Source organism: Manis pentadactyla, chromosome 13 (assembly GCF_030020395.1).
Source record: "Manis pentadactyla isolate mManPen7 chromosome 13, mManPen7.hap1, whole genome shotgun sequence".
NCBI lineage: Eukaryota > Metazoa > Chordata > Mammalia > Pholidota > Manidae > Manis > Manis pentadactyla.
In genome coordinates, this window is record NC_080031.1 from 101,776,129 (window position 1) to 101,803,831 (window position 27,703).

Genomic DNA, 27,703 nt, shown 5'->3' on the forward strand with positions numbered 1-27,703 from the left:
TATTTTGTGTAGATTTCTTAGTTTTGTGAAACAAGTGTTTTGAAGGTGGGGTGAAAAAAACTTTAAAGTTAAACTTTATTTTAGTGGTGATACTTTAACATGGACCACTTCTTAGCATAGGTTTTGGTATGATTTCCATAGTGAAAGCCTGGGAACAAGATTGTGAATAAGTGGCTATCACATTTTTATACTTTGTTTTCTCATTGCACTAGATTAACAAGAGGAAAATACAGCTCAGACTTCTCAGGATTCTGTTTAGATCAGGTTTATAATAGGTTCCGCAGATATTTTTCAGTCTGAAGTTTTTTCTGTGTCCTGAGTCTATGTACCACTACTTGGTGGTTCTGAAGTGTTAGTTACTTCCTGACCTATTCAAAGCACAGTCATCTATTAAAGACAACTCTGTGGAATGTTCGATTGATGGCTAAAGAATGAAATCTGTCCGACAGTGACAGACGTGGAAACTAATGCCACACTAAAAGTCATTGACCAAAAGCAATTAAATATGACACCAAACAAAATGTCATTTCAAGTGTTATAAATGGCATTTGTGAAATAGGCAGTTATGTGTTTCAGCACAGAATTCTAAGATGCTGATTTAGTGTGCAGCCATGTGAAGTATGCCTGTGGGCTCTCCAAGTGGGAGGATGGGTTGCTGGCTTTATGGAACAACCATCTCATGTACTCAGGTCAAGCAGTAGTTAATTTTACTTATTGGGCCTGATGAAAACTTCAGTGAGAAATAGACCAGTCTGGAATTAACCACTTCCATATTTCTTGTATAATATTCCAGTAAAGTTCAGTACATCAGTTGATTAGCATCTAGAAGGGGTGGTTGACAAGGTAATCTTGTTTCCTAGGCTCCTTTCAGTATCAATTTAAAAGACTTTTTTTTTTTTTTTTTCTGGCAGTGTGCTGTATTTGTAGTATTTTGCATGTAAATACCTGTGCAATACTGTGAGAGTATATTTCATATATTCTGCACTGAGCAGATGTATAATCACATTGGATGAAGACAATATTACTATCACTTTATGAGGTAGAAATGTGGTTATCAGTTATTTAGAAAAAGAAAACCCCAAAACAAATTTACTAAATGCTTAAAAAACTTTTAAACATAGGGGAGAAACCATAAATGAACTTAGTTATTTATTGCAAATAAGCTTTCTAGGGACTGTTTCCTTCATTTGAAGTCATCCTGGGATATTATGTAAGTGCAGAAGTGGGAACCAGTATCTCAATTCAACAGACCACAGTTAGTGACTTTGTGCTGCAAAGCAAAATATTATTCCTTTGGTAACATTGAAGATTGATGTTACACTTGATAACCAAGAAAGTAATTGTGCAATGGGAAGGAGAGGTAGAGGGTGACTCTTTTCCAACTGTGGGCATTTCTTTAACTAAAATAGCAGAAGTGAAAATCAGGTAATATTACTATAAAGAAATCACTGTAACTAATTTGGAAGAAGAGAAAGGTTTGCAGGTAAGTATAAATTGTGCCCTTTTGAAGATATAACTTCAGCATTACCAGTATTTTTTTTAATTGAAATGAATCAGCATTGAGGTACCCAAAAAGTAAAGAAAAACAAGAAAGACAGGAACAGGGAAAGGAAAATCTTTATCCAATATATTACTAATTGCTAAGTATTAAAAATTACTGTATTCTGAGATCGTTTAGGCAAAGTTTATGCTGTAGTCTTCTTTCTATTACCAGTGCGGATTTGAATATTAGGAAATAATTATATCAATGTACAGCTGTTTTGTATTAAATGGACATGATTTCTCTAAAAACCCGGAAAGTTAGGATAATGACGTTTTTAATAGCACAAAGTTTGAATCGTGCAAACGATGAATTGTGTTATTAAATATACACACGTACAAAAATAGTTTGGTCAGTTAGGCACACGATTACAATTATTGTACATGGTTAAGTGAAGCGGCAGAGGCTGCAGTTTCCTCGCGCGGACTCTGGGCGCCGCTGTTGGCCAAAGTGGAGAGCCCGGAGCTGGCGGTCTCTTCGCGCAGCCGCAGCGCACTCTGCCCATCTCGGGCTTGCCAGCGCGAGCCTTTTACACCGCCTCCTCCTGTGGAAAAGTAGAGACCCTGACCCCCACGCGGGAAATAAAGACTATTCGGAGCTCCGGAGTTCGGCAACACACAGATTACTTGTAATCTGGCGTCTCCAGGCCGGTGAGCAAGCTAAGGGGAGCAAGAGGGATGGGGAGCGGCGCTGGGGAGAGAGGCTGGGCTGAGTGGCGGCCGTTGCTCTTTCCCTTTCTGCTGTCTTTGTTCTGCGCGGCGCTCTCTGAGCAGATCCGATACAGGATTCCCGAGGAGATGCCCGAGGGCTCTGTGGTGGGGAACCTCGCCAAGGACCTGGGATTCAGTGTCCACGAGTTACCGACTCGGAACCTGCGCGTCAGTTCGGAGAAGCCTTACTTCACCGTGAGCGCAGAGAGCGGGGAGTTACTTGTGAGCAGCAGGCTAGACCGGGAGCAGATATGCGGCAAGAAGCCAGCTTGTGCTCTGGAATTTGAGGCAGTTGCTGAAAACCCACTGAACTTTTATCACGTGAATGTGGAGGTCGAGGATATTAATGACCACACGCCAAAATTCACACAAGATTTCTTTGAGCTGCAAATAAGTGAGTCCACAAAGCCAGAGACACAATTTATCTTAGGCTGTGCCCATGATGCAGACATTGGTACCAACTCACTACAGAATTACCAGCTCAGTCCAAATGATCATTTCTCACTTGTGAAGAAAGAGAAATTAGATGGCAATAAATATCTTGAGCTGGTACTGAAGACACCATTAGACCGGGAAGAGCGGAACTCTTATCACTTGACCCTGACTGCAGTGGACTTTGGAGATCCATCCCTAAGCAGTACTGCACAAATACAGATCCTAGTGACTGATGCCAACGATAACCCTCCAGTGTTCAGCCAAAAACTCTACAGGGTAGGCCTTCTAGAAAATGTGCTCCCAGGCACCACGGTGCTTCAAGTGATGGCTACCGACCAGGATGAGGGTGTCAACGCCGAGATCACTTTCTCCTTCACTGAAGCGGGCCAGATCACCGAATTTGAGCTGAATTCTAATACCGGGGAAATTACTGTTCTAAATACATTAGATTTTGAGGAAGTCAAAGAATATTCCATAGTTTTGGAAGCAAGAGATGGTGGAGGGATGATTGCCCAAAGTACTGTGGAGATAGAGGTCCTAGACGTAAATGATAATGTCCCAGAAGTCATATTCCAATCTCTACCAGATCTCATTATGGAGGACACCAAGGCAGGAACACACATTGCTTTGCTTAAAACCCGTGATAAGGATTCCGGACAAAACGGAGAAATTATTTGTGTATTAGAAGATGATGTTCCATTTAAAATACTGGCTTCTTCAAGAAACACGTATAAATTAGTGACAGATGGAGTTCTAGATCGTGAGCAGACCCCGGAGTACAACGTCACCGTCACAGCCACCGACAGGGGCAAGCCGCCCCTCTCCTCCAGCGCCACCATCACCCTGCACATCACCGACGTCAACGACAACGCGCCGGTTTTCCAGCAGGCCTCCTACGTGGTCCACGTGGCAGAGAACAACCCTCCCGGCGCCTCCATCGCGCAAGTCAGCGCCTCCGACCCCGACCTGGGGCCCAACGGCCACGTGTCCTACTCCATCGTGGCCAGCGACCTGGAGCCGCGGGCGCTGCGGTCCTACGTGTCGGTGAGCGCGCAGAGCGGCGCGGTGTTCGCGCAGCGCGCCTTCGACCACGAGCAGCTGCGCGCCTTCGAGCTGACGCTGCAGGCCCGCGACCAGGGCTCGCCCGCGCTCGGCGCCAACGTGAGCCTGCGCGTGCTGGTGGGCGACCGCAACGACAACGCGCCGAGGGTGCTGTACCCGGCGCTGGGGCCCGACGGCTCGGCGCTCTTCGACACGGTGCCGCGCGCCGCGCAGCCCGGCTACCTGGTCACCAAGGTGGTGGCGGTGGACGCCGACTCGGGACACAACGCCTGGCTGTCCTACCACGTGCTGCAGGCCAGCGAGCCCGGACTCTTCAGCCTGGGGCTGCGCACGGGCGAGGTGCGCACGGCGCGCGCCTTGGGCGACAGGGACGCGGCCAGACAGCGCCTGCTGGTCGCTGTGCGCGATGGGGGACAGCCTCCCCTCTCGGCCACCGCCACGCTGCACCTGGTCTTCGCAGACAGCCTCCAAGACGTGCTGCCGGATCTTAGCGACGGCCCCGCGCCCTCTGACCCCCAGGCTGAGCTGCAGTTTTACCTGGTGGTGGCCTTGGCCTTGATCTCGGTGCTCTTCCTCCTCGCGGTGATTCTGGCCATTGCCCTGCGCCTGCGACAGTCGTCCAACCCCGGTGCTTGGGGCTGCCTTCAGCCGGGTCTGTGCGTCAAGTCTGGACCTGTGGCTCCCCCCAACTACAGCGAAGGGACTTTGCCTTATTCCTATGATTTATGTGTTGCTCATACTGGAAAGACAGAGTTTAACTTTCTAAAATGTAATGAGCAGTTGAGCTCAGGACAAGATAAACTTTTCAGTGATTCGTCGGGGGCCTTATTTCCACTTTGTAATTCCAGTGAGTCAACTTCACATCAGGTGAGTTTCCTTTAAGCATAAATTGCTTTTTACATTCTGTTTGTTTCTCATCATTCACAGACAAATATATAATATTCAGATCTAAAAATTGTCTTGAGAGTGTTGTGGCCAAAAAACTGTCATAGCATTCTTCAAGGGATGTTTAAGTAGGAGCAATTATTTGTCTTTTCAAGTGTTTTGAGGCTCAGACCCACAAAGCAGTGAGGGTTTGATTTTATTGACAAAGGGAAACAGACAATGTCATACGCTTTCTACTAAAAGCTAATGAGATTTTTCTCCCAAATTTATTTTCCTACTATTTAATATATGATGATTTTTCCACTTGGACATACTGTAAACATAAAAGTAGGCAGTCATTTAAATAAACCTTTAAAACAGAAAAATAATAAAAAATTAGATAGTTTTCTTCACTGATTTAACTATTATGGTTTTCATTCTAATTAGATGTTTTGTTATTATTTATATCCTTTTTGTTTCAAAAGCTCCTACAATAAGGTATTTTAACCTGGATTTTTATGTATATGGACCCATTGTAATTGTATGCAATGTGCTGAGTGTGTGTGTAAATTCACTTTATTTAGCAGTAGATCCATTATGCTCATCAGAAGATAAAAACATGTTCTCCTACTTGCAGCATAGGTTTTTCAAGATTAATATTCATGAAAACTCATTCTGTGGACTCCACCATCAAACATGTTTGCCTTTGTTGCTCCTCTTACCCTCCTCCGTATAATTTTTTTAGCTATATTTTTCGCAGTCCAGTTTAATCTAATACAGATAGAGGTCTTCTAGGCATTTTCCTACTTCTGGGAGAAAAATAGAGTCTTGAATTCTCCAAATTTTAGGAAAAATTGCCTAAGTGATGTGCATGCAAGTATATCACACAAGGTGATAATATATCGTATCAGGCTTTTACTAGACTTCCCTTAGAAACTGCTTTTGTAAATGGCCACTTTACAAACTGTTCAAAAAACAGAGTTTTTTGTGTATTTTTTAAAAATTCTTTAGTGATGATTATGTGTCCCTTAGTTTTTTGTGGTTCTTCTAATCACAGTACTAATTAAGATAAAATTAATTTTGGAATATATGTCTACCTTATGAAATAAGTCTGCTTCAAAATATGATCATCTTTCCAAGAATAGGATGGGGACTTGCTTTTCATAGTTCATTCGAGCCTCTCAAGTGTTTTCTATTCAAATAGAAAAAAATAAATAAATATACTAGCAAAACAATATGCTCAGATAAAACTTGAAAGTAAACGTATATGTCCTGGTAAAATTTCACCTTAATTTGAGGACATCGTTAATGTATAATAAAATGTCATTTAAAAAAGAAAATTTAAAGCAACAACTTATCACGTTTATTATAATGATTAATTGGTTCAAGCCAAATAAAATAACTGATGATTGACATCATCTCCAATAGGTCTATTTTAGTGTACAAATAAATTAATTCCCAGTAAAACTGTAGCTCTTACCTACTTGATACTAGATATTAGATACATTTACAATAAAGCTTAGAACTTAATAAAAAAATAAGACATTAATACTTTTTAAAGAGCAAATGTACTCCAGAAATTTGAGTAAGAGGATACTAACCCATAGATCTGCTCATTTAATAATACTTTGAAAGGCCTTAACTGTATTTCATCCCATGCTTCATGGCAATTACTTTTAAAACATTAATTCAGGGACAAGTTAAATAAATTCAGAACAAACTATAGAAAGCAAGTCGTGTTTTTTCTCAGCAATCTAGCATACACTATTACATTTCTAAGTGGGTGTAGTAACTGCTCAGGACTCTAAGCGCCGCTGTTCACTTACTTGGAGGAAAATGTAACCAAATGCCATCAGGATACTCAGGACTCCCTTCTCACAGACAGCCCCAGAAACCACAAACCAATTGCAGGGCTGCCTGAAACTCCATCCCTAAACTTGAGACACTCCAGCTTTCCATAAGAGGATCTCCATAGCTGAGGCAAAAAGGTAAACAAGGCACATATGACCAATGAAGATTCTGAGTGGATTCCGCAGCGGAAGAAAAATGGCTGCTCGTGAGAATTGCAGAGGACGCCGCGAGCTGGTCTTGCTGTGCACGCTCCTGGGCATGCTGTGGGAGATGGGGAGAGGACAGATTCATTACTCGGTGCCAGAAGAAATCGTCAAAGGATCCTTCGTGGGTAATATCTCCAAGGACCTGGAGCTGGAGCCCTGGGAGCTGGAGGGGCGCGGAGCGCGCATCGTCTCCCGAGGTAGGACGCAGCTCTTTGCCCTGAACGCGCGGAGCGGCAGCTTGGTCACCGCGGGCAGGATAGACCGGGAGGAGCTCTGCGCTCACAGAGCGCAGTGCCTGGTTAACTTTAAAGTCCTGGTTGAGGATAGAGTGCAACTTTACGGAATAGAAATAGAAGTCATTGATATTAATGACAATGCCCCCAAATTCCAGGCCGAAAATCTAGAAGTGAAAATTAACGAAATCGCTGCGCCCGGTACACGTTATCCACTCCCAGAGGCTGTAGACCCGGACGTGGGCATGAATTCCCTACAGAGCTATCAGCTCAGCCCCAATCGCCACTTCTCCCTGGACGTGCACACTGGGGACCGCGGAACCCTAAGCCCAGAGCTTGTGCTGGAGCGCAGCCTGGATCGCGAGGAACAGGCCGCTCACCGCCTAGTCCTCATCGCCTCTGACGGTGCAGACCCGCGTCGCTCCAGCACGGCGCACATCCTAGTGACAGTGTTGGATACAAACGACAATGCCCCGGTTTTTGCTCAACAGACTTACCGAATGAAGGTCCCAGAGAGTGTGCCCCCGGGGACCCGGCTGCTTACTATAAGAGCTAGCGACCCGGATGAGGGAGCCAACGGAGAAGTGGCATATAAATTCTGGAAAATTAGTGAAGAACAGTCCCCGTTTTTCCAGCTTAATGAAAATACTGGGGAAATTGCAACAGCAAAGGGTCTAGATTATGAAGAATGTGCATTTTATGAACTGGAAATACAAGCTGAAGATGGTGGGGGACTGAAAGGGTGGACCAAAGTGCTCATTTCGGTGGAAGATGTGAATGACAATAGACCCGAAGTGATGGTCACGTCTTTGTTTAGCCCAGTCTTGGAAAATATTCTTCCTGGAACAGTAATTGCCTTCTTAAATGTGCATGACCGAGACTCTGGAAAGAATGGTCAAGTTGTCTGTTACATACATGATAATTTACCTTTTCGTTTAGAAAAATCGATAGACAATTATTATAGATTGGTGACATGGAAATATTTGGACCGAGAAGAGATTTCTGTGTACAATATCACAGTGATGGTCTCAGATCTAGGTGCTCCGCCTCTATCTATTGAAACTTATATCACCTTGCTAGTGGCAGACATCAACGACAATCCACCCACATTTCCTCATGCTTCCTACTCAGCCTATATCCTGGAAAACAACCCCAAAGGTGCCTCCCTCTTCTCTGTGACTGCCCACGACCCTGACAGTGGCAACAATGCCCAGGTCACTTACTCACTGAATCAGGACACGATCCAGGGGGCGCCTCTATCCTCCTATGTCTCAATCAATTCTGACACCGGCATGCTGTATGCACTGCGTACGTTTGACTATGAGCAGTTCCAAGACTTGCAGCTACTGGTGACAGCCAGGGACAGTGGGGACCCACCACTGAGCAGCAATGTATCTCTGAGCCTGTTCATTCTAGACCAGAACGACAATGCCCCAGAGATCCTGTACCCCGCCCTCCCCACCGACGGGTCCACAGGCGTGGAGCTGGCACCCCGCTCCGCAGAGCCCGGCTACCTGGTGACCAAGGTGGTGGCGGTGGACAGAGACTCGGGCCAGAACGCCTGGCTGTCCTTCCGCCTGCTCAAGGCCAGCGAGCCAGGGCTCTTCGCGGTGGGGCTGCACACGGGCGAGGTGCGCACAGCGCGGGCCCTGCTGGACAGAGACGCGTTCAAGCAGAGCCTGGTGGTGGCGGTCCAGGACCACGGCCAGCCCCCTCTCTCGGCCACCGTCACGCTCACGGTGGCCGTGGCCGACAGCATCCCAGACGTCCTGGCCGACCTGGACAGCATGAAGGCCCCGGCCGACCCGGACGCCTCTGGCCTCACGCTGTACCTGGTGGTGGCGGTGGCCGCGGTGTCCTGCGTCTTCCTCGCCTTTGTCATTGTGCTGCTGGCCCTCAGGCTGAGGCGCTGGCACGCGTCGCGTCTGCTGCCGGCCGTGGGCGGCGGTCTGGTGGGCGTGGGGGCCTCGCCCTTTGTGGGCGTGGACGGGGTGCGGGCTTTCCTGCAGACCTATTCCCACGAGGTGTCCCTCACTGCGGACTCGCGGGAGAGTCACGTGATTTTCCCCCAGCCCAACTATGCGGACACGCTCGTCAGCCGGGAAAGCTGTGAGATAAAGGATTCCTTGTTAAAATCCATAGAATTTCGTGAATGTAAGGATGAAGCTGCTCCTGCTCAGGTGAGTTCAGCTCTTTGTTTACATTTACTCCTCAGAAGAATTATATTTTTTATAAATTTATGTGTTTTGGAGCACATATTGTGAAGAAAGTGTAAAATATTTTTAAGGTGTACCATGCATTTATGGGGTGTTTTTATTGGTTATACAATGAAATTTACCTCTAATCATCATAGTTCTTTCATTTGCTTTCCAGAGACTTGGACACAATTGTTTAAATGTGAATTATCAACCTTTTAAAAGCTTCCATACTTTACTATAATTATCACTTGTCACTCTTTCACTTAATACTTACCCAACCTCATATTGTAAGTTTATATATATTACTAAATTTGAACTGAGGAAAAATTATTGAGACTTCTAAATCCTTGTATTAGCTTAGTACAAGTACAAATACATCTACAAATTTTCAGGATTATGTTTAGGGTTTGGACCTAAAACTAGGCTCTTGAAGGTTTATTTCTTCATTTCAAACCTCCTTTCTGAGAATGACTCTGCATCAGTACCCTTCATTACCTTAATACTTCTTATCATATTTTAAAACATAAACACACTTTAAAGAGTAGAGCCTGGTGGTAGGTAGAACTGATCCCTAAATGTTGACTTTGTGTGTCAAAGCTCAGTCAGGATTCACACCAACAGAGACATGGAATTTAAAGCCTGAAATGTCCATTGCCTCTTCCAAAAAAGCCCAGGAAACCCACAAAATCAGATTTGAAATAAAATATCATTTCAAATGTTGAAAGTGACTCTTGTAAAATACAGAATATATTTCAACAGAGTTCCAATGAGCTGTTTTGTTTGCACAGCCATGTGAACGAAATGGGCTGTTGTTCTCATTGTGAGAGTTTGAGAAAGTTGATTTTTGAAAAGTTTCAAGTACAAGCTGCTCAATTCAATTGAAAGTGGTTTCATTTGGACTGTCTTCTATATCCCGTGTTATAGTGGCTTAATAAAGCTAACATACCTGGTTGTCGTTAGATGAGGTGGAATACATGATAAATGATTTGTTATAATACAAAGGACATTTCCAAGAAGTATGCAGCATCCTCTCCTATTCTGCATATACAGTGGGTGGGAGTTAAAATAATATTTTCTGTAGTGTTTCAGTACACAGTCACTTTAGGGGAAACTGTAATACTGACATTTTACAATTTAAAAAATGCTTGGAAGGTTGCCCTGATAGATAAGAAAATTCTTACTCTTGCTCAAAATGGTCACTGTCAAAAAAAAGTTTAACAAATGGAGAGAAATAATTAGAATATATCACTCTGCTCAGTAAACTTATGTAAATAAATTTAACATGAGCTTTATTCCTCCAATTCCAAAGTCATTACTTCAGTTTAACATAGGTACATAGATAAGGAAGTAATGCAGCTACTGGAATATCCCTTTTTTGTTTTTTATTGAAGAATAGATAAACATTTCTCCAGTAACTTTTAAGAATGAATTAATGAACTATATTGGGTATGATATAAGCCAAATAATTTTGCAACATGAAGAAGTTAAAGTAAATCAACTCTTAGCTACATTGTAGGGGGAGTATTTTTGGAATGAATACTTTTTGTGCTAGTTGGAAGAGTAAAACAAAAATATTTTTTAAAGAGAATGTTGACATTATCAAGAAGAGATGTTTGATGATTGGTACCAAAATACCCTGTTTTCAACAGTTTTGGCATTCCGTAACATATGTGATATGAAACAGCGTTAATTACATAGATATATTGGGGAGAAAGGAATCAGTGGAAGAAGGTTAACATTGTCTCACATATTATAGCTATTATGGAGAAAAGTTTGGAAATCAGTAGATGATAAACTCTCTGAGGGCAAGATCTGCGTCTCCTTCATTGTTATATCACCACCGACAAGTGCAGAACTTAGTACAAGGCAAGAGTTCAAGGTATTTAGAATGGTATATAGGTTTGAATAAAAACTCAAGACAATATTTTTAATAAATTGGAAACAAAAGATACCTTAAAGAAGTCTTTATAATTTAATATTTTAAATAAATTAACATAAAAACATGTCTTGTTCAGTTACGCACATGATTACAATTATTGTACATGGTTAAGTGAAGCGGCAGAGGCTGCAGTTTCCTCGCGCGGACTCTGGGCGCCGCTGTTGGCCAAAGTGGAGAGCCCGGAGCTGACGGTCTCTTCGCGCAGCCGCAGCGCACTCTGCCCATCTCGGGCTTGCCAGCGCGAGCCTTTTACACCGCCTCCTCCTGTGGAAAAGTAGAGACCCTGACCCCCACGCGGGAAATAAAGACTATTCGGAGCTCCGGAGTTCGGCAACACACAGATTACTTGTAATCTGGCGTCTCCAGGCCGGTGAGCAAGCTAAGGGGAGCAAGAGGGATGGGGAGCGGCGCTGGGGAGAGAGGCTGGGCTGAGTGGCGGCCGTTGCTCTTTCCCTTTCTGCTGTCTTTGTTCTGCGCGGCGCTCTCTGAGCAGATCCGATACAGGATTCCCGAGGAGATGCCCGAGGGCTCTGTGGTGGGGAACCTCGCCAAGGACCTGGGATTCAGTGTCCACGAGTTACCGACTCGGAACCTGCGCGTCAGTTCGGAGAAGCCTTACTTCACCGTGAGCGCAGAGAGCGGGGAGTTACTTGTGAGCAGCAGGCTAGACCGGGAGCAGATATGCGGCAAGAAGCCAGCTTGTGCTCTGGAATTTGAGGCAGTTGCTGAAAACCCACTGAACTTTTATCACGTGAATGTGGAGGTCGAGGATATTAATGACCACACGCCAAAATTCACACAAGATTTCTTTGAGCTGCAAATAAGTGAGTCAGCATTGCCAGGCACACGATTTATATTAGAAGTAGCAGAGGATGCAGATATTGGCTTAAACTCTCTGCAGAATTATAAACTCTCTCTTAGCCCTAGTTTCTCATTGATAAATAAGGAGAAACAACATGGAAGTAAATGCCCGGAACTGGCATTGGAGAAACCCTTAGACCGGGAACAACAGAGTTACTATCGTTTGCTCCTGACTGCGTTGGACGGTGGAGATCCACCCCTCAGCGGCACCACGGAGCTCCGGATCGAGGTCACTGATGCCAATGATAACCCCCCTGTCTTCAGCCAGGACGTATACAGAATCAGCCTTCCAGAGAGTGTGCCCCCAGGCACTGCTGTGTTTCAGGTGTCAGCCACAGACCACGATGCCGGACTCAACTCGGAAATCACTTACTCCTTCCACAGGACCTGGCAAACGTTCCACCTGAATTCAAAGAGTGGGGAAATGACAACTCTAAGGACACTGGATTTCGAAGATATCAAGGAATATTCCATAGTGGTGGAAGGGAGGGATGGTGGAGGATTGGTTGCACAATGTACAGTTGAAATTAGCATTCAAGATGAAAATGACAACAGGCCAGAAGTTACATTCCATTCCCTAGCAGAAATGATTCTGGAAAACGCAGTGCCAGGAACACTAATTGCTTTGATCAAAACACATGACCAAGATTCTGGGGAGAATGGGGAGGTTAATTGTCGGTTAGAGGGTGATGTCCCTTTTCAGATAATCCCTTCATCCAAAAATTCATATAAATTGGTAACACATGGGATCCTGGACCGAGAAGAGACCCCGGAGTACAACGTCACCATCACAGCCACCGACAGGGGCAAGCCGCCCCTCTCCTCCAGCGCCACCATCACCCTGCACATCACCGACGTCAACGACAACGCGCCGGTTTTCCAGCAGGCCTCCTACGTGGTCCACGTGGCAGAGAACAACCCTCCCGGCGCCTCCATCGCGCAAGTCAGCGCCTCCGACCCCGACCTGGGGCCCAACGGCCACGTGTCCTACTCCATCGTGGCCAGCGACCTGGAGCCGCGGGCGCTGCGGTCCTACGTGTCGGTGAGCGCGCAGAGCGGCGCGGTGTTCGCGCAGCGCGCCTTCGACCACGAGCAGCTGCGCGCCTTCGAGCTGACGCTGCAGGCCCGCGACCAGGGCTCGTCCGCGCTCGGCGCCAACGTGAGCCTGCGCGTGCTGGTGGGCGACCGCAACGACAACGCGCCGAGGGTGCTGTACCCGGCGCTGGGGCCCGACGGCTCGGCGCTCTTCGACACGGTGCCGCGCGCCGCGCAGCCCGGCTACCTGGTCACCAAGGTGGTGGCGGTGGACGCCGACTCGGGACACAACGCCTGGCTGTCCTACCACGTGCTGCAGGCCAGCGAGCCCGGACTCTTCAGCCTGGGGCTGCGCACGGGCGAGGTGCGCACGGCGCGCGCCTTGGGCGACAGGGACGCGGCCAGACAGCGCCTGCTGGTCGCTGTGCGCGATGGGGGACAGCCTCCCCTCTCGGCCACCGCCACGCTGCACCTGGTCTTCGCAGACAGCCTCCAAGACGTGCTGCCGGATCTTAGCGACGGCCCCGCGCCCTCTGACCCCCAGGCTGAACTGCAGTTTTACCTGGTGTTGGCCTTGGCCTTGATCTCGGTGCTCTTCCTCCTCGCGGTGATTCTGGCCATTGCCCTGCGCCTGCGACAGTCGTCCAGCCCCGGTGCTTGGGGCTGCCTTCAGCCGGGTCTGTGTGTCAAGTCTGGACCTGTGGCTCCCCCCAACTACAGCGAAGGGACTTTGCCTTATTCCTATGATTTATGTGTTGCTCATACTGGAAAGACAGAGTTTAACTTTCTAAAATGTAATGAGCAGTTGAGCTCAGGACAAGATATACTTTTCAGTGATTCGTCGGGGGCCTTATTTCCACTTTGTAATTCCAGTGAGTCCACTACCCATCCGGAAATTCTAACCTCGGTGAGTTTTATATAACTGTTGACTCCTTTTCATCATTTATCTAATTTTCTATATTTGTATGAAAATATATTACATTTTCAAGTCTGGTGAGTTGTTTTACGGTTATTCTAATCAGTCAGAAAGCTGTACTCCATTCTTCAAGGGGAGTGATGAATTGGGAGTAGTTATGTAACATAAAGTTATTATCTTACCAAGTTCAGATTTACAAAGGAGGGAAAGCCGTGTGCATTGTTTCACAGCAGAAGTTTTGTACTAGTTTTCTTTTTACAAACCTTATGAAATTTTACCTTTTGTTTCATTCTTTAACATATTTAAATTTTTATTATATGCAAGTAAATATTATATTTAAAGTCGGCAATATTTCATTTATCTTTTAAAGCAAAGAAACTACTCGTAGGTATCTTCCCTCATGGATTTAAGTGGTACCATTTACATCCATTATGTTTATTTCTCAGGTCTAGTTCCTTATATGTATATATTCATGGTTCTTTGAGGCCCTTAAATTTGTTACAAAAATACTGTGTCTGTGTTGTGTATGGGAGACACTCAGTGAACTCATCAGAATGTCCAAATCGTTGTCTACGTTTCTTCAAATTTTCTGGAGTGCAAAATCCTTTTCTTCCTTTTTTCAGTTCCTTAAAAAGACACTTGATTTTTTTAAAAAGGGGGGAAATGCCATTGCCTCTATTGCTCTCATTCCTGACCTATATTTTTTAAAGAAAAAGTTGGTGTTGGGGGAGTCGCTGTTTTGTCTATAATTATTTGGAGCCCTAAGCACTAGTGACTAGAGCTTTTCTCATCATTCTTGTATCTTTAAGAATGAAGAATTCTGTATTTTCCATTTTTAAGACAAAAACTACTAGTTTCATGCACATGAAAGTTGTCAGTTCCTAAGTATTGGTCTGTTGCTTGGTTTCCTGTAAGTAGTGCTTCCGAAAATGGTTTCTTCAAACTGCTGAGAGAAATTTCTTATAATGGCACCTTTTACTTTTTAGTGGTAATAATTTGTTCTATATCTAGTGTTCTTTTCCCCCATATTATTGTATTTAAGTTTAAGTGACCCTTAGAATAAGAAGTTTAAGACTACTTTCAAATTGCATAATTTCTTGATGGAAGAATTGGAATGGAAACTAGCTTTTCAATGTGTGTTCAGTTGAATCTTCCAAATGCTACGTGTGTATGGTTTCTGTTTTTATATAGAAAGTCAAAGAAAAAAATTTTTTTGAAATAGCATAAAAGTTTAACAGCCACATATATGTATATTTTACAAAATAACCTTTTAAATATTTTGCAGTATGAGGAGAGAAAATCTATTAATGTTGTATAATTAAAATTATTTTTGTAAACAAAATTTTAAGGAAACCTTAATCCAGAAATTTTACTATCAGTATAAAATAACTGCAGAATGAATAATGTATCCATATTTGGTAAGCCAATATAATTATGTAATATATAAATGAAGTTAAGAAAAACATCAATGTACTTACAAAGAGGACTGCACTTTTTAATCATTTTAGAAAATGGATAATGAATATAGAAAGAGTTGAAACATTATTTTAAAAAGAGATTAGAATAATTTACATATCTAAGGAGAGAGAGCAAAAGTCTACCAAGAATAAGAGTAAATTAATTTGATATTAAGAAAAAATTGGCGATTTAATAATACATTTAATAGAAATTTCGTTCTACTTCATTTCCAACTAAAATATCCACACTTATTTTCCAACCAAGATATTCACAAATGGCAATGTGAATCTTGAGTTTTGCAAATCTATGCATTTTGTAATATGAATGCAAGAAACATTTAGAGAAATATAATTAGAAGCGAGTAGCGCCTTCTTTTCCAGTTATCTATAACTGGAATTGCGTTTTCTCAGTATGTGTAGTAACGGCTTAGGACTCTGAGCGCCGCTGTTCACCAACTCTGAGGATAGCTCAATCAGCTCGCCGTCCAGATACTAGGGTCTGCAGCTACACAAAGCCCCAGCAATCTTACAAACCGACTTCGGGGCTGTAACAAAACTCAGCCTCATAATTTGGGGTCACTCCACGTTTTCCAGAGGAAAAAGATCACCATAATTTGTAGAAGGAAAATTGGACCTAAGGAGTCAGCATGCATAGAAAGCATTTTTAAAAACACACGGAGTGAAGCGACAATGGCTGCTCGAACCAGTGCCCTGCACCACAGAAGACTGGTCCTGCTGTGCCTTTTCCTGGGGAGGCTGTGGAAGACTAGGGCCAGCCAGATCCGCTTCTCGGTCCCGGAAGAGACAGAAATAGGTTATATCGTTGGGAATATCTCCAAGGATCTCGGACTGGAGCCCCGGGAGCTGGAGGAGCGCGGAGTGCGCATCGTCTCCCGAGGTAGGACGCAGCTCTTTGCCCTGAACGCGCGGAGCGGCAGCTTGGTCACCGCGGGCAGGATAGACCGGGAGGAGCTCTGCGCTCACAGAGCGCAGTGCCTGGTTAACTTTAAAGTCCTGGTTGAGGATAGAGTGCAACTTTACGGAATAGAAATAGAAGTCATTGATATTAATGACAATGCCCCCAAATTCCAGGCCGAAAATCTAGAAGTGAAAATTAACGAAATCGCTGCGCCCGGTACACGTTATCCACTCCCAGAGGCTGTAGACCCGGACGTGGGCATGAATTCCCTACAGAGCTATCAGCTCAGCCCCAATCGCCACTTCTCCCTGGACGTGCACACTGGGGACCGCGGAACCCTAAGCCCAGAGCTTGTGCTGGAGCGCAGCCTGGATCGCGAGGAACAGGCCGCTCACCGCCTAGTCCTCATCGCCTCTGACGGTGCAGACCCGCGTCGCTCCAGCACGGCGCACATCCTAGTGACAGTGTTGGATACAAACGACAATGCCCCGGTTTTTGCTCAACAGACTTACCGAATGAAGGTCCCAGAGAGTGTGCCCCCGGGGACCCGGCTGCTTACTATAAGAGCTAGCGACCCGGATGAGGGAGCCAACGGAGAAGTGGCATATAAATTCTGGAAAATTAGTGAAGAACAGTCCCCGTTTTTCCAGCTTAATGAAAATACTGGGGAAATTGCAACAGCAAAGGGTCTAGATTATGAAGAATGTGCATTTTATGAACTGGAAATACAAGCTGAAGATGGTGGGGGACTGAAAGGGTGGACCAAAGTGCTCATTTCGGTGGAAGATGTGAATGATAATAGACCCGAAGTGATGGTCACGTCTTTGTTTAGCCCAGTGAGGGAAGATGCACCTCAAGGAACTGTAATCGTTCTTTTCAATGTTCATGATGGAGACACTGGGAAGAATGGTCAGGTAGTCTGCTCCATCCAGGATATTCTACCGTTCCAATTAGAAAAATCAATGGAAGATTATTATAGGTTGTTGATAGCCCGAAATCTTGACCGAGAGAAAACTCCTGAATATAACATCACAGTGACTGCAACGGACCAAGGAACACCGCCCCTGTCCACGGAAATTCACATCACCCTCCAGGTGGTTGACATCAACGATAATTCTCCTTCCTTCTCCGAAAACTCTTACTCAGTCTACCTCCCAGAAAACAACCTTAGAGGCACCTCCATCTTCTCGGTGACAGCTTACGACCCCGACGACAGTGAGAATGCCCGGGTTATTTACTCCTTGGCTGAGGACACCATCCAGGGGGCACCTCTCTCTTCCTATGTTTCCATCAACTCTGACACAGGAGTTCTGTATGCACTGCGATCCTTTGACTATGAGCAGTTTCGGGATCTGCAGGTGCAGGTGACTGCCACCGACAGTGGGGACCCACCACTCAGCAGCAACGTGTCCCTGAGCCTGTTTGTGCTGGACCAGAACGACAACGCCCCAGAGATCCTGTACCCCGCCCTCCCCACCGACGGGTCCACAGGCGTGGAGCTGGCACCCCGCTCCGCAGAGCCCGGCTACCTGGTGACCAAGGTGGTGGCGGTGGACAGAGACTCGGGCCAGAACGCCTGGCTGTCCTTCCGCCTGCTCAAGGCCAGCGAGCCAGGGCTCTTCGCGGTGGGGCTGCACACGGGCGAGGTGCGCACAGCGCGGGCCCTGCTGGACAGAGACGCGCTCAAGCAGAGCCTGGTGGTGGCGGTCCAGGACCACGGCCAGCCCCCTCTCTCGGCCACCGTCACGCTCACGGTGGCCGTGGCCGACAGCATCCCAGACGTCCTTGCCGACCTGGACAGCATGAAGGCCCCGGCCGACCCGGACGCCTCTGGCCTCACGCTGTACCTGGTGGTGGCGGTGGCCGCGGTGTCCTGCGTCTTCCTCGCCTTTGTCATCGTGCTGCTGGCCCTCAGGCTGAGGCGCTGGCACGCGTCGCGTCTGCTGCCGGCCGTGGGCGGCGGTCTGGTGGGCGTGGGGGCCTCGCCCTTTGTGGGCGTGGACGGGGTGCGTGCTTTCCTGCAGACCTATTCCCACGAGGTGTCCCTCACTGCAGACTCGCGGGAGAGTCACGTGATCTTCCCCCAGCCCAACTATGCGGACACGCTCGTCAGCCAGGAGAGTTGTGGGAAAAGCGAGCCTTTATGCATTTCAGATGATTCCAAGTTTCCCATAGAAGATACACCTTTGGTTCCAGTGAGTTCATTTTTCGTTTTATGTTCTATTACAGTTGGCTTTCTTTCTAAGGTTTGCCTTAAGGTAGGATAAGTAGCTATTAATATATTTCTACTGAAGCTTTCACTAGGCCTAATTTCTCCTCTATTATGTATAGGAGTCATTTATTGGTTCCATCGCAGACATAATTTTCAGTTTCTCATAGTAAATAATCTAGGGTCAGTGGAAACCTTCCTCATAGGGCTCTTCTCATTATGGAACATTGACTGAGGCCCTTTGGGTGGGGTTGCTTGATTGGTTATCCAGGTTCAGGACTAATTATTAGTGCTGTTTTTCCATTCCTGAAATACATTATTATTGTTATTGCCAATGGCCCCATTGTGATCCTCTTACACAAAACATTTCTACAGCCAATACTAATTTTGAAAGTGAATTAATGATAAAAGCCAATGCATTCCACTTGGAGAAACTACTGAAATCCCAGATTCACTGCTTTCTGCTCTTCTGTTTCTATGACAGGACAACATCCCTTTGAGGAGATGTTTTTCAGATCACATGTTGTAGAGGTCATATGCATTTAAAGGTCATTTCTGAGGAAGATTCAAACTCCACTTATCCATTCCCAAACCCCAAGTAAAGCATTTTTTTTCTTTTGATGTTAAAGGTTCAAAATCCTTTGTTCTCATATCCTCAGAGGTTTTAGTTTCCCAGTGCTATGATGTCAGGTTATTAATAGTTTGAAACTCCTCTTTGCTATAGTTTATACTTGCCCAAGAGGGGTTATTGGAACTGAACACTCTGAGAGGATAAAACAAAGGAAATGAGAGTTATTCTTCAATGGTTATTTATGGCTCAATTGTCCAAAATTTGAAGCTAGAAATACATGTGGGTATAGAATATGGTTTAAGAAAATATTCCCAGAAACTCTGAGGGAGATAATAAAAATATTGTACTGGCTTTATCTGTAAGCCAGAGAATAATACATTGTTTTACTTTAAACAATTAATTATTGTAAACAAGTAATAAGTGACTCCAACAGACCTTGAAAATAAGTTTTAAATTGGCTCAAAATCCTATTCTAAACATCCTGAATATATGGGCTAATGTCTGTAAATCCATTATGACATACAGACATTATAATTATTTCAAACACTTTATTCCTAAACTAGTGGGGGAAAAGTAAAACATCCCACAGGGTCATATTTTTAACCATGTATTAGGAAAACTGTCAATTGACATTTCTGTACTGGGGACTAACCTTTAATACTTAGTATTTATAAATATCAAAATATGTGTTAATTTGGAAAAAAGGTATAATATTGATATTGATGAAGACTTGGCAGCTACTATTCTCTACCATAAAAATGTCACTTGCTTTTAAAAACAGAACACAAGGCTCACAGAGTGAATAACCGGGTAAAGTGTGGAAAATGCTGAATTGCAGTTTTCTTAAACTAAGTATGACATTTGTATTGGTAACAAATTATATGACACAATAGGCTTAAAGATAAAATTCTTGCCCATCTTAATGTCTTATCTTAAAAGAAGAGTTAATTATCTTGGACTTGCTTCAAAATAACGAGGGAGTGCAATATACACTAAATAAAGATGGCCTTGAGTTGATAATTCTTGCAGTTAGGTGCTGATGGGTATATGAAAATTCAATGATAACATTGCATACTTTCTTATAAGTTTGAAATTTTCCATAATAAATTTCCTGAAAATACTAATCATGCAGACACACTCAATAATACCGTGGTAAAACTAAATTTAGGGGCTATTACATAACTGCATTTTTAAAGAGTAATATATATAAATTGTATTTTAATAAATTCTGGAGATAAATTGAATTCGAAAATGTCAGGCTGCGATTCCTCATGGAGCCTCTGAGCGCCGCTGTCGGCCAGTGCAGGTCAAACGCGGACGCCCGGGATTCCGCAGCCTCTAGCCTGGGATTTCCTGGGCAGCCACCAACACAGGGAGAAGGAAGCCCGCTGACACACCGGGGCTCCCCGCCGGCCAGACCGCCCAGAATACACGGATTCCCAGTTCCGCCTGTCTTGGGCCGAATGCTCTTCCAGTAACACTGTGGACTGCAGTTTCTTCGGCTTTCCGGAAAGACTGGGATCCAGCTAGAACTAGAGCGCGCAATGGGAGGGAGCTGCGCGCAGAGGCGCCCGGCCGGCCGGCGGCAGGTAATGTTTCCCTTTCTGCTGCCTTTGTTCTACCCCGCGCTCTGCGAGCCGATCCGCTATTCGATTCCCGAGGAGCTGGCCAAGGGCTCGGTGGTGGGGAACCTCGCTAAAGATCTAGGGCTCAGCGTCCTGGATGTTTCGGAGCGGAAGCTGCGAGTTAGCGCTGAGAAGCTGCTTTTTAGCGTAGATGCGGAGAGCGGGGACTTACTTGTGAAGGACCGAATAGACCGTGAGCAGATATGCAAAGAGAGAAGAAGATGTGAGTTGCAGTTGGAAGCGGTGGTGGAAAATCCATTAAATATTTTTCACATCATCGTGGTTGTTGAGGATATTAATGACCATCCCCCTCAATTCGATAAAAAGGAAATACATTTAGAAATTTTTGAATCTGTGTCCGTAGGGGCACGTATATCCCTTGATCCTGCCACTGATCCTGATATAAACATTAACTCAGTTAAAGATTATCAGATAAATCCAAACACTTATTTTTCATTAATGGTTAGAGTTAATTCCGATGGTGGCAAATACCCAGAGTTATCTTTGGAGAAACCCCTAGACCGGGAAGAGCAGCGGTCTCATCACTTGATACTGACTGCCTTGGATGGAGGGATCCCAACACGAAGTGCCTCTGTTGGAATAGAAATCTTTGTCAGGGATACCAATGATAACCCCCCGATGTTCAGCAAAGATGAATATAGAGTCAGTGTTAGTGAAAAGCTGCCCCCTGGTTCCTCGGTGTTGCAGGTGACAGCCAGCGACCAGGACGAGGGAATCAATGCCGAAATCAACTACTACTTCAGGAGTACTGCACAGAGTACAAGGTACATGTTCTCATTGGATGAGAAGAGCGGTATCATTAAGAATAACCAATCATTGGATTTTGAAGATACAGAAAGACACACCATGGAAGTAGAGGCAAAGGACGGAGGTGGTCTCTCTACCCAGTGTAAAGTAATTATAGAAGTTCTAGACGAAAACGACAACAGCCCAGAGATAATCATCACTACTCTGTCTGACCAGATTGTGGAGGATTCCCATCCAGGAATGGTCGTGGCTCTCTTCAAAACACGGGATCAGGATTCCAGGGAAAATGGAGAAGTCACGTGTGATTTAAACAGAGATGTTCCATTTAAGATTCATTCTTCTTCTAACAATTACTACAAGTTAGTAACAGACGGGCCCCTGGACCGGGAACAGACCCCGGAGTACAACGTCACCATCACAGCCACCGACAGGGGCAAGCCGCCCCTCTCCTCCAGCGCCACCATCACCCTGCACATCACCGACGTCAACGACAACGCGCCGGTTTTCCAGCAGGCCTCCTACGTGGTCCACGTGGCAGAGAACAACCCTCCCGGCGCCTCCATCGCGCAAGTCAGCGCCTCCGACCCCGACCTGGGGCCCAACGGCCACATCTCCTACTCCATCGTGGCCAGCGACCTGGAGCCGCGGGCGCTGCGGTCCTACGTGTCGGTGAGCGCGCAGAGCGGCGCGGTGTTCGCGCAGCGCGCCTTCGACCACGAGCAGCTGCGCGCCTTCGAGCTGACGCTGCAGGCCCGCGACCAGGGCTCGCCCGCGCTCGGCGCCAACGTGAGCCTGCGCGTGCTGGTGGGCGACCGCAACGACAACGCGCCGAGGGTGCTGTACCCGGCGCTGGGGCCCGACGGCTCGGCGCTCTTCGACACGGTGCCGCGCGCCGCGCAGCCCGGCTACCTGGTCACCAAGGTGGTGGCGGTGGACGCCGACTCGGGACACAACGCCTGGCTGTCCTACCACGTGCTGCAGGCCAGCGAGCCCGGACTCTTCAGCCTGGGGCTGCGCACGGGCGAGGTGCGCACGGCGCGCGCCTTGGGCGACAGGGACGCGGCCAGACAGCGCCTGCTGGTCGCTGTGCGCGATGGGGGACAGCCTCCCCTCTCGGCCACCGCCACGCTGCACCTGGTCTTCGCAGACAGCCTCCACGAGGCGCTGCCGGATCTTAGCGACGGCCCCGCGCCCTCTGACCCCCAGGCTGAGCTGCAGTTTTACCTGGTGTTGGCCTTGGCCTTGATCTCGGTGCTCTTCCTCCTCGCGGTGATTCTGGCCATTGCCCTGCGCCTGCGACAGTCGTCCAGCCCCGGTGCTTGGGGCTGCCTTCAGCCGGGTCTGTGTGTCAAGTCTGGACCTGTGGCTCCCCCCAACTACAGCGAAGGGACTTTGCCTTATTCGTACGACTTGTACGTTGCCCATACTGGAAAGGCAGAGTTTAATTTGCTAAGATGTAATGAGCCCTTTCATTCCACTCAAGACATAGTTTGCGGTGATTCTCCTGGGGCCTTAATTCCACTTCAGGGTGGGAATAATTTGACTTCACATCCTGAGATCCTAACACCGGTGAGTTGTATTTTCATATCTTCTGTAATATTCTACTTATTCCTCATATTTTAGGTGTATTACTTCATATATATATATATATATAATATTTGGAAAAATCCATAGCTAATTCCCACCTTGTTTTGTCAATGTCACTTTTTGCTGATTATATTTTTCAAGACTTACTTGATTCGGAAGTTGTTGCTCTATAATTCAGAAAGGATGTCATTTAATAGGAGATATCTTCTCAAGCTCAGATAAGCATAAAAGAGGGAATGTGTTCTTGGCTTCTTACCAAATAAATAATAACCTAACTATTCAAATTCGCTAAGATTTAAGGTTAATTTTCTACATCTTATTTATGTTGTTTTTTAAGTTTAATAATATTCAGGAACTCATTAAATACCAAAACAGCTACACATTTCAAGGAAACATTTATTACAACTAACCTTCATAGGTGCATTTAGTTAGCTTTATTTATTTTAGTAATTTTTTAAGTTGGCAGCGTTTGAGTAAGGAAGGTAAGTAGATGCATGATTCCCTGAAATTGTGTACATAGTTATAGATGTATGCATTTTTCTTAGGAGTTAAAACTCTGTTTCCATTGCCAGGGTCTCTATGATCCCCCAAAGTTAATGCTAACTGCCCAAAGGAATTTTAGTCTTCAGCCTTTGGTTTTCGGGCTCTCTTCTCATATTTACTTATCCTTTTTTGAGCTCAAATTTTACTCCTTCCAATCTTTTTTCCTCTACATTTCAAGACAAAGAATTTCCAAGAAGGCAAATGAAGTGTTATTGTCTTTTGCACTCAGTGTCTGTCTCTAATTGTTTGATACAACATTTTTAAAGACAAAAGATAAAATCTCTGAACAGTTCCATACTTGGAGTCATCAGAACACACACACTTCTGAAAAGCTTGTCTCTGCATGAAAGAAGTGAACGTCTAAACTTTTCATTTTTGAGATAGGTTGATGGGCACATACAGAAGAGGATGTGAAAACCACTTTACTTTGGACTTCCAGACAAAATGCCAAAAGATTTTTGTATTGGCATCCATGCTCTTATGAAAACAGGTAATTTGATATAAACACTTATCTAATAAACTATATATATACCCCTATTTATAACTTTATTTTTTTAATTGCAGCACTTGAAATTCTTGTACATATTCTTTTCCCATTACAACACAGACATGTTCCTTTTAGTTTGTGATTAACTGCTCAATTCATTTAAATAGGTCAAATAGACTTCTAATAATATGTACATATAATAAAAATACATTTTCCAAAAAAAAATTATTGAGGCTTAATAAAACTATTTTATAAAAGAAATTATGAAAATCTCTTACACAGCCTTAATGTTAAACAAATTTAACTATTTAGTTAATCAAACCTAAAATAGAAAAGATTCTAAGTGATTTATATGGAGTACATCTCATATCATATCGGCTCTATAGAAATGTCTACTAAACATAATTGGAACATTTAAATCAAAATTCAAATAAAATTGTAAGACTTCTAAATATAGCTAGAAGTTCATAGGCAATAAAATAAGCACTACTTACCTTTTAAAGTAGATACATTTCTCCTGGGAAAATTAGTGTTGCAAATATATTATTTAACCACGTACTTTCATTTAATATTTTCTAGTACATGCATTTCACTTACCACACCCACTAAGAAACCTACAAATAGTAGCTGATTGAAAGATATCGGTGGAGAAACTAAAGATGTATTTTAAACTACGCAACAAAGAGTAGCGTTTGTTTTCTACTGCATACATAGTGCATGCAGTAACTTCTGAGGACTCTGAGCGCCGCTGTTCACCTACGAGGAGAGAAATGCAGCCAGCGCTCAATCCGGATTCTCAGGGCTTCAACTACATAAAGCTCCTCAATTCCTAGGGCTGCCAGCAAAACTCATTTCAGAATTTAAGGTGCGGCTGACTGGCTACAGAGACTCCCTGCAGAGAAAGGAAAAGGAACAGGTCGAAACAACCTACTTGCCCAGTGAGGATTTGGCCAGAATCAATTTCGTGACCAGACAACAATGGCCGCTCAAAGGAATCGCTCCGACCAAAGAGCGCTGGTCCTGCTCTGTCTTTTCCTGGGTGTGCCCTGGGAGGCCGAGGCCCGGCAGATCCGCTATTCCGTTCCTGAGGAGTTAGACAAAGGCTCCTTCGTGGGCAACATCGCCCAGGACTTGGGTTTGGAGCCCCGGGAGCTGGCGGAGCGCGGAGTGCGCATCGTCTCCAGAGGCAGGATGCAGCTCTTTGCCCTGAACGCGCGGAGCGGCAGCTTGGTCACCGCGGGCAGGATAGACCGGGAGGAGCTCTGCGCTCAGAGCGCGCGGTGCCTGGTGAGTTTTAACATTCTTGTGGAAGATAGGGTTAAGCTTTTTGGGATAGAAGTAGAAATCACTGATATCAATGATAATGCCCCAAAATTCCAAGCAGAAAATCTAGACGTAAAAATTAATGAAAACGTCGCTCCAGGGATGCGTTTTCCTCTCCCGGAAGCTATTGATCCGGATGTGGGCGCGAACTCCCTGCAGAGCTACCAGCTCAGCCCCAATAAGCACTTCTCCCTGGCAGTTCAGAGCCGTGCCAACGGCATCAAGGTCCCGGAGCTGGTGCTGGAGCACGGCCTGGATCGGGAGGAAGAGGCTCTGCACCACCTGGTCCTCACTGCCTCCGATGGGGGTGACCCTCTCCGATCTGGCACTGTCCTCATCAGTGTGACTGTTTTTGATGCAAATGACAACGCGCCGGTCTTCACCTTGCCGGAATACCGAGTGAGTGTCCCAGAGAACTTGCCTATGGGCACACAGCTCCTGACAGTCACCGCCACGGATAGGGATGAAGGAGCTAATGGAGAAGTGACATATTCATTCCGAAAATTACCTGACACACAATTGTCGAAATTCCAACTGAACAAAAATACTGGCGAAATAAAAATATCAGAAAATCTAGATTATGAAGAAACAGATTTCTATGAAATAGAAATACAAGCAGAAGATGGAGGAGCATATCTTGCAACGGCAAAAGTGTTAATTACTGTAGAAGATGTGAATGACAACAGTCCAGAGGTGACCATCACGTCTCTGTTTAGTCCTTTGACAGAAGATTCACCTCTGGGGACTGTTATAGCCCTTTTAAACGTACATGATCTAGACTCTGGGCAGAATGGACAGGTAACCTGTTCCATATCAAGGAATCTACCATTTAAGTTAGAAAAGTCCATTGATAGTTATTATAGATTGGCGACACAGAGGGCCCTTGACAGAGAACAGGTATCCTCTTACAATATCACAGTAACAGCCACAGATGGAGGAAGTCCACCCCTATCAGCTGAAACTCACTTCACCTTGCAAGTGGCAGATATCAATGACAACCCACCCACCTTCTCTCATATTTCCTACTCTACCTATATCCCAGAGAACAACCCCAGGGGTGCCTCCATCTTCTCAGTGACTGCCCTAGACCCAGACAGCAAAATGAATGCTCAGGTTATTTATTCCCTAGCTGAAGACACTGTCCAGGGGGCACCTCTATCAGCCTACATCTCCATCAACTCTGACACAGGAGTTCTGTATGCACTGCGATCCTTTGACTATGAGCAGTTTCGGGATCTGCAGGTGCAGGTGACTGCCACCGACAGTGGGGACCCACCACTGAGCAGCAACGTGTCCCTGAGCCTGTTTGTGCTGGACCAGAACGACAACACCCCAGAGATCCTGTACCCCGCCCTCCCAACCGACGGGTCCACAGGCGTGGAGCTGGCACCCCGCTCCGCAGAGCCCGGCTACCTGGTGACCAAGGTGGTGGCGGTGGACAGAGACTCGGGCCAGAACGCCTGGCTGTCCTACCGCCTGCTCAAGGCCAGCGAGCCAGGGCTCTTCGCGGTGGGGCTGCACACGGGCGAGGTGCGCACAGCGCGGGCCCTGCTGGACAGAGACGCGCTCAAGCAGAGCCTGGTGGTGGCGGTCCAGGACCACGGCCAGCCCCCTCTCTCGGCCACCGTCACGCTCACGGTGGCCGTGGCAGACAGCATCCCAGACGTCCTGGCCGACCTGGACAGCATGAAGGCCCCGGCCGACCCGGACGCCTCTGGCCTCACGCTGTACCTGGTGGTGGCGGTGGCCGCGGTGTCCTGCGTCTTCCTCGCCTTTGTCATCGTGCTGCTGGCCCTCAGGCTGAGGCGCTGGCACGCGTCGCGTCTGCTGCCGGCCGTGGGCGGCGGTCTGGTGGGCGTGGGGGCCTCGCCCTTTGTGGGCGTGGACGGGGTGCGTGCTTTCCTGCAGACCTATTCCCACGAGGTGTCCCTCACTGCGGACTCGCGGGAGAGTCACGTGATCTTCCCTCAGCCCAACTATGCGGACACGCTCATCAGCCACGAGAGCTGTGAGAGAAAGGATCCCTTGTCTCTCTTAGATGATTCGAAGTTTCCTATAGAAGATACCCCTTTGGTTCCTGTGAGTTCTACTTTTAGTCTTTTAATTTTGCTTAAAAATTATGATTGCTTTTATTTTTAGTTTGCAGTGTGATGATATAAATTTTCAATACTTATTTTGCCACTTTTCTCTGTTTCTGTGACATTTGCTTCTTGCTAAAACAAGTAGAACTTGATGGGTAAGGCTAGTGTGCTTTTACTTTCTGGTTAAGAGTCACCTAATCCCAATGAAGGCCTTTTGTCATAAAGCTATTAAGATTAGCTTTGCAGAGTTTAATATTTTATAGTTTTGTTGAGTACAATACTA

The 27,703-nt window shown here is 45.8% G+C and overlaps 2 protein-coding genes across 27 annotated transcripts in view; both read left to right on the forward strand.

The window, feature by feature from the left end:
• Positions 1–27,703, forward strand: part of LOC118917576 (protocadherin gamma-C4) — a 153,041-nt gene that overhangs the window by 48,992 nt on the left and 76,346 nt on the right. For 2 of the 26 annotated variants that reach the window (XM_036895679.2, XM_036895720.2), the window contains exon 1: positions 11,415–13,841. The exons of 13 other annotated variants lie outside the window; for them this stretch is intronic. In XM_036895679.2, the coding sequence (XP_036751574.2) occupies positions 11,436–13,841 (2,406 nt within the window). In that variant the 5' untranslated portion in view covers positions 11,415–11,435. 11 more of the 26 variants (XM_057490998.1, XM_057490993.1, XM_057490994.1 and 8 more) reach the window with 10 other exon arrangements.
• LOC130680432 (protocadherin gamma-A8-like) overlaps positions 4,625–27,703 on the forward strand; it is an 84,456-nt gene continuing 61,377 nt past the window's right edge. Inside the window, exon 1 of the mRNA XM_057491003.1 lies at positions 4,625–11,408. Within this exon, the coding sequence (XP_057346986.1) occupies positions 6,622–9,165 (2,544 nt within the window). The 5' untranslated portion in view covers positions 4,625–6,621 and the 3' untranslated portion in view covers positions 9,166–11,408. The remainder of the gene's footprint in view (positions 11,409–27,703) is intronic.